General features: G+C 40.1%; 1 protein-coding gene across 1 annotated transcript in view; it reads right to left on the bottom strand.

Annotated features, from left to right (window-relative positions):
• Positions 1-4472: 4472 nt before the first annotated feature.
• Positions 4473-7471, bottom strand: part of LOC124612460 (SH2 domain-containing protein 5-like) — a 378639-nt gene continuing 375640 nt past the window's right edge. Inside the window, exon 8 of the mRNA XM_047140727.1 lies at positions 4473-6802. Within this exon, the coding sequence (XP_046996683.1) occupies positions 6593-6802 (210 nt within the window). The 3' untranslated portion in view covers positions 4473-6592. The remainder of the gene's footprint in view (positions 6803-7471) is intronic.

The following is a 7471-nucleotide window of genomic DNA, read 5'->3' as shown; positions in this document are numbered from 1 at the left end:
CTTCCAAAGATGAAATATAAAGAACGTGGTGTGCAACTGAAATCATTTACCTCTCCTTAAAACCTACATATGTGTTATTTAATAGTTAATTTCTAGGACATTCATCTTAAGCACCCGTGGTCTTGGTTGATTGGTAATCAAAATGTCCTCGGTCTCGGGTCTGAACAACGTCACTGGCTAAATTTTGACTAAAAATCATCAGCAATGGCGCTCAAAACTTTCTGGCATAAGAAGTCACCCTCGTACAGCCAACGGACTTGTCAAGGAGGGCGGAGGAACGGACGGAGGTTTAGGGCACTCTCTTGCCTTTGGGTTCGGAAACTGCCCATAAAGGCGGAAGAACAGCAGTGATGAAGGGCATGAGGATGCAGAAGCCAATGGAAAACACTGCGTTAAAGACACATAATATGTACCCACACGACGTGTTGAATGTGAAAAGGTGTCACGATGAATTCTCCATTGGTAAAATATTCCGGAATAGTCCCCGATTCGTATCTCCTGAAGGGTCTGCCAAGGGGCATGTGACCACGAGAAAAAGACTGAATAACCAACGAAAGGGTAAGGTTCTACGAGTCTGAGCGTGGGATGTCCCGAGTTTGAACGTGGTAAGGAAGCTACAAAATGCTGCGGCTCAATTTAGATATAGTAGGGGTGGGGGGTGGGGGGGGGGGGGGGAGGGGGCGGTGACGTGAAATCTAAAGAAGACAATAATTTCTGATCAGCAGCAGAAAATGGTATAACGGCAGTAGGACTTGTTATGAAGTAGGGCAGAGAGGGAGTTACTGTAAAGAGTTCAGTGGTAGACTTGTTCTCACTAAGAATCGACAGCAAACCAACACAGACATCCAAAGCTCAAGTATACATGCAACATCGCAACCCGAATATGAAGAGATAAAGAACGTATGTGAGGATATTTAACAGATAATTCAGTACTTAAAGGGACATAAAAATTGAGTAGTCATGAGGGATTGGAATCTTGTTGTGCGGGAAGGAGTACTAGACAGCATTACAGGAGAATAGGGGCTTGATACTAGAAATGAGAGAAGACAAAGACTAACCGATTTCTGCAAAAAATTTCATCTAGTAATAGCGAATACTGTTTCCAAAAATCACGAGAGGACGAGGCATACATGGAAAAGGCCGGGAGATACAAGAATATTCCAGTACGTTTACATCATAGACAGAGATTCCGAAGTAAGACACTGGAGGAAAGGCGTATCCAGGAAAGGATATAAACTCAGATCACAATGTAGTGGTGATGAAGAGTACGCTAAGGTTTAATACTGTAGTCAGGAAGAATCAATGGGCAAAGAAGTGGGATACGGAAGTATTGAGAAATGGTGAGATACACTCTAATATCCCCAAGGCTATAGATATTGCGACAATGAATAGCTCAGTAGGCAGTTCAGTTGAAGAGGGAAGGACAACGGACAATCACAGATGTTGGAAATAAAAACATAGGTACAAAGAAGGTAGCTACGATAAAACCATGGGTAACAGGAGAAATACTTCAGTTCATCGGTGAGAGAAGGAAGTAAAAAAATTTTCAAGGTCATTCTACAATACAGAAACAAAAGTCACTTCGGAATGAACTAAATGGGAAGTGCAGGGAAGTTAAGGTGAAGAATGAAACAAATGGGAAGTGCAGGGAAGTTAAGGTGAAATGGCTGCATGAAAAATATGAAGAAATAGAAAAAAAGATCATCGAAAAGACTGAATCAGCATATGCAAAACAACCTTCGGTCAGATTAAAAGCTAGTGTGATAACATTAAGAGTGCAACGGGAATTCCACTGCTAATGCAGAGGAGAGAATGGCTGGCTCTGAGCACTATGGGACTTAACGTCTATGGTCATCAGTCCCCTAGAACTTAGAACTACTTAAACCTAACTAACCTAAGGACAGCACACAACACCCAGCCATCACGAGGCAGAGAAAATCCTTGACCCCGCCGGGAATCGAACCCGGGAACCCGGGCGTGGGAAGCGAGAACGCTACCGCACGACCACGAGATGCGGGCGCAGAGGAGAGAGCGGATATGTGGAAAGAGTATACTGAAGGCCTATATGAGGGGGAAGATTTGTCTGATGTGATAGAAGAAGAAACAGAGTAAATATATAAGAGATGGGGGATCCAGTATTAGAATCAGAATTTAAGAGAGCTTTGGAGGACTTAAGATCAAATAAGGCAGAAGGGATAGATAACATTACATCAGAATTTCTAAAATCATTGGGGGAAGTGTAAACAAAATGACTATTCGCGCTGGTGTGTAGAATGTATGACTCTGGCGATATACCATCTGACCTGTGGAATAGCACCCACACAATTGCGAAGATTGTAAGAGCTGGCAAGTGAGAGAATTATCGCACAATCAGCTTAACAGCTCATGCATCCAAGTTACTCACAAGAATAATATAAAGAAGAATGGAAAAGAAAATTGAAGACGCGTTAGATGACGATCAATTTGTCTCTAGGGTAAGTAAAGGCCCCAGAGAGGAAGTTCTGACGTTGTGGGTGATAATGGAGCCAAGACAAATAAAAAATCTAGACACGATCATAGAATCTGTCGACCTGGAAAAAGCGTTCGATACTGGAAAGTGGTGCAATACGTTCGAGACTCTAGGAAATACAGGGGGTAGGCTATAGAGAAATATGGGTAATATACATTATGTACGAGACCCAAGAGGGAACAATAAGAGCGGATGACCAAGAACGAAGGTTTCGGATTAAGAAGGGTGTAGGACAGGTGGCGCTAGGTGGCGCTACGTTCTCTTTTCAAGACTGTTTTTGCTTTTCACTCATTCGCATGCTAGCAGGAAGTGCCTTACAAACCGCTGCTGTGAGCTGTTATTCGTGAGGGAGAAATGAGTGACTTAAGTATTTTTCATGCTGTGGGTCTCAGCAGCTAAGATTTTGACAGTGCATTTATTTCAGGGTAGGTCTGAATGTACCGTATTCTCTTGTCAGTTAGAACCCATTGTGTCAAAAATCTCTACACAGAATTTCCGACTGGTGACATGGTGTATCACTTTCAATTTCCATCACAGTACAATTAAATCACATTCCTTTGTTATATTCACGACTTCACCACTGCAAGACATTGTTTTAATTCACTAAAAATGACTAACTATCCTAAGTAATTAACAAATATGTGAACCGTTTTTGTGACGCCATTTTCTTACATTTAATTACTCTTAATGAATATTTTCTTATTTCATTTCCTTCAATGGTGCGACCATCGATCCAATTACAACCAAAATTTGTACAATTTACCCGTTCTTCACACATCCGTGGGCGCATTTTTTTGTAGCGACAGAGCTAAGTTATTTTATTTTGTATTGAACTAGAGTTTTGATCAGCTGGCTATATTTATTTTGTGATAATTTTATTTTTGTTGTTTACGACCAAAACCTGTGGCGCTATGTATATATCCTCCACGGCCCTAGTGTGAGCCGTTAAATTATAGTAGTCTGCGGATTTCCCACTTCCCTTATATAAGCGATTACACGTGAAAGAAAAAACAGCGTTTTCTGTTTTCATTTTACTTACCACGATGTGAAAGCAATCTTAGAAATTTCATTTACTTTACAATGAAGAAATGAGCTGTTACAAGTCATCATAAGATATACTGTAAAAACGAATGTATGTGTTCCAACGCCAAACGAAGTTGTTGTTGTTGCAGCAGCTTTTATCCATTTCGTACACTGTCGGCATATCCAGCGATGAAGACTTATTTCAAAATCTTAGGAAACCCATAAAGATGGTGGTAAGTATAGTTGCCAAATACTAAAAAGAAATGTTAACGTTGCAGTAACTATATTTCCCATGCGCCTTGGAGCATCTACCTTGGTGGCAAGCATACTTCCCAAGGTCCTTTACAACGACGTAATTTTATGAGATGCATACTTCCCACTGCCCTAACGGATATAATTCACGATAAATAGAAAGTACGGCGGATTCAGCATGCTACCAATAGATGCAAGGAGGGTACAGCATTGATACAAAATAATTAAAATTCCCAGTTTAGTGCACATAGTTTACTCCGTACGTGATGGATTTAAAACAGGCGTTTGGTTAAGCTCAGAGACTTCCTTTGCTCCGTATAGTATGCAAGACGGGTGATGGACCATGATGTGTTAAGTTTCCAGTGGTAGGATTAAGAACCGTTACTTAGAAAATAAAATACTAGTCAAAATCTAGGGTGTTCTTCAACTTTGGCGTTAGCGGGGAATCAACACAATCTTCGCTTCCATGTCGTAATCTAAATCCCTACGTCCTTGTAGGAAAGTATTCGTATGTAGTTGTGAGCAACAACGTCTTAAGAACATCGCACTGTAACAATGTAGCCATAAATGAGCTGAAAGGAGACTAAACTGTAGACTCTTAATCGTTTTTGAACTTGTAGTGAGAGACAGTTTCAGCACTGAGGAATAAGGGGCACGACGGTCCAATAAAAAAAGAAGACATTCCATTTGCTGTCAGTCAATCTTTATTCTTACCATTAACAAGCCATCAGTGCAACAGTTCTTGACTAGAACCATCTCAAGAATATATTATTCAATTGCATTTGCTGAGTATAAACACGTAAATAAACTTTATATACTTTTAAGTAACACATCATTTTAGAGCCTGACTAGAGCTATGCATAGACATCATTACTTAATATACTTTAACACAGCAACGACTCATCTGCTAAGCAGTTCACTCACGTTTTTGGCACTTTGGTTACAAAGCAAAACATCTTCCTTAAGCTAAGGACATAGATTCATTACTTGGATAGATACTATTGTCGTGCCACTTTAAGAACCATTTACATACTATTCTTACACTTTTTAGAGACAGATCTTATTGAAATCACATATGTCAACAATTTCTGTAAATATAATGTATGTGGTAGTTAACATTTGATGTCGGGTTTCTCCAGCTTGTTTCCAATATTTCCCAACATTTAATAAAAAAGGTGAGTATATCCTACAAAATGCCCACGTATAGATTTCTAAATAAAACTATTGTTATACTTCGTCCACTAAATTCGTCTCTCTATAAATGCAGAAGGAACACTGAACCTTAAACAGAAAATCACCACTATAGATTACAGATTCGTGTTACTAAGTTGCGGATGTAATGCATAATGCGCATTCTTTTGTCGCCATGTCGGAAGTATTTTCATTCCTACAAAAATATATTTCCAGATTTATCGTAAGTGCGATATGTTTCTTCTTTAGGGTTACTGTACTAATTCACACATGGAAATGGACTACAGCTGCGATGGTGCTTGAAAACATAATGGTGTGATTGAAAGCTACTCAAAGCAAGTCAAGTGTATTTTTTTTAATTTTAAGGATACATAGATGTTCACAGCTACAGTGAACAACAGAAACGTATAGTATCCTTGTAATACCACGAATCATGTTTTACATTGCTATTAAGTGCAATTCTCATTTAAGTCGCTTTTATACGCACTGTTTTATGTTTTATATATATAAATGACTTTTGGGTCTATTACGTACGTTTAATTAGTGAATATGTTCATTATTACGAATCGAAAATGTAACACCATAAAACGTAATGTAGGACACTTACAGAACGTAAAATGGGAAAGACCTCACGTTGACGTCTCCAGTTACTGATCGATATGATGTGTATGTGTAGGATTAGCTGGCATACCTGTGTGCTGAAATCACTATATGTGGTTCAAGTTGAGTATTAGGAGCCTTTAAGGGTGAGGGCAGTAGCTAAGAACTCAACATACGTGAAGGTCTTTCATCATAAATATGTAAATTTCTTCGCATCAAGTGTAGAATACCAGTGAGCTCTATAGTGATCATTGAAACATCAAATTGCCCTAATCTACATGGGAAACGAAGCGTCGAATTATGGAAATTACTTTTTTTTTTTTAAACCATGACTTGCAAGCTTCTCTCTTGATTAAGTGAAAAAGATTTTTCATCATTTGTCGGATGCTGGCACGCGTGTAGAGCGTCAGCTTGTATTCCCTATGGTAATCTTTGTGAAAGCTGAAAACCATAACGGAACAAATATATGATGGAGGATACATAAATTTCTGAAATGGCTGTGAATACTGAATTTCACTGTACGGGCAAGTAGTGTAGGTCGATTATCAAGGAAATCCTTACAGATTTATGGAAAAATGAGTAAATCTGAGTAAAATAATTTTAAATTGAAGTTGAAGCAAAAAAATACATAAAATAAGTTGAGTACATATAAGAGACAGCAAAAATGGCTTTGAAACCAAGAAATTTAATGAGGTTTCGAGTCACAATTACTGAGATTGATGCTGAAATTGTACAATGGAGCTCCTGTAACTTGTCATAATCACTTGGTTTCATCTCTGGTGAAAATACCCCTCTGTAGTCTGTATTTCCACCCTCGTTTCTCGCGCCCACCAGCAGTGAAAATGTAGTAACACTCTTTTATGAAAGGTGGTAGTTAACTGACGCGTGCAAAGACATGGATAGTCAGCCACAGGATATAACACTGACTCTGTTGTTAAATCACGAAGGTATTCGTATCAGCTACATGTAGCGCTGTGAACTAGTTGTATATTGTGTCCTGTATCGACGGAGCAGGGTCTACAGGGAGAGGTCGGCCATCATCTTGCGGAAGTCGGACAGCGTATTGTAGTCTGGGTCGGAGTCTGTGTCGGCGCTGTCCTTGTTGGAGTCGGACTTGGCGAAGCTGGGGTTGTAGCGGCTGAGCGACAGCGGAACGGGCAGGAGCTCCGGCATCACAGAGTGGTGCGTGATCAGCGCGGTCAGGCTCGAAAACTCCTTCGTGAAGCCCTGCGGAAAGAGAGAGAAATTCACTGTGAACACCGAGCAGCAGATTCAAGGTATGAGATTTTCTTGAATGTATCGGGTCATCAAAAAGTCAGTATAAATTTGAAAACTGAATAAATCACGGAATAATGTAGATAGAGAGGTACAAATTGACACACATGCTTGGAATGACATGGCGTTTTATTAGAACCAAAAAAACACAAAAGTTCAAAAAACGTCCGAGAGATGGCGCTTCATCTGATCAGAATAGCAATAATTAGCATAACAAAGTAAGACAAAGCAAACATAATGTTCTTTACAGGAAATGCTCAATATGTCCACCATCATTCCTCAACAATAGCTGTAGTCGAGGAATAATGTTGTGAACAGCACTGTAAAGCATGTCCGAAGTTATGGTGAAGGTTTGGCGTCGGATGTTGTCTTTCAGCATCCCTAGAGACGTCGGTCGATCACGATACACTTGCGACTTCAGGTAACCCCAAAGCCAATAATTGCACGGACTGAGGTCTGGGGACCTGGGAGGACAAGAATGACGAAAGTGGCGGCTGAGCACACTATCACTACCAAACGACGAACGCAAGAGATCTTTCACGCGTCTAGCAATATGGGGTGGAGCGCCATCCTGCATAAACATCGTACGTTGCAGCAGGTGTTTATCAGCCAGGCCGGGGA

This window comes from Schistocerca americana, chromosome 1 (assembly GCF_021461395.2).
Source record: "Schistocerca americana isolate TAMUIC-IGC-003095 chromosome 1, iqSchAmer2.1, whole genome shotgun sequence".
In the NCBI taxonomy this organism is placed as follows: domain Eukaryota; kingdom Metazoa; phylum Arthropoda; class Insecta; order Orthoptera; family Acrididae; genus Schistocerca; species Schistocerca americana.
Note: the sequence above shows the minus strand (reverse complement) of the source record. Positions and strands in the feature narration are given on the sequence as shown.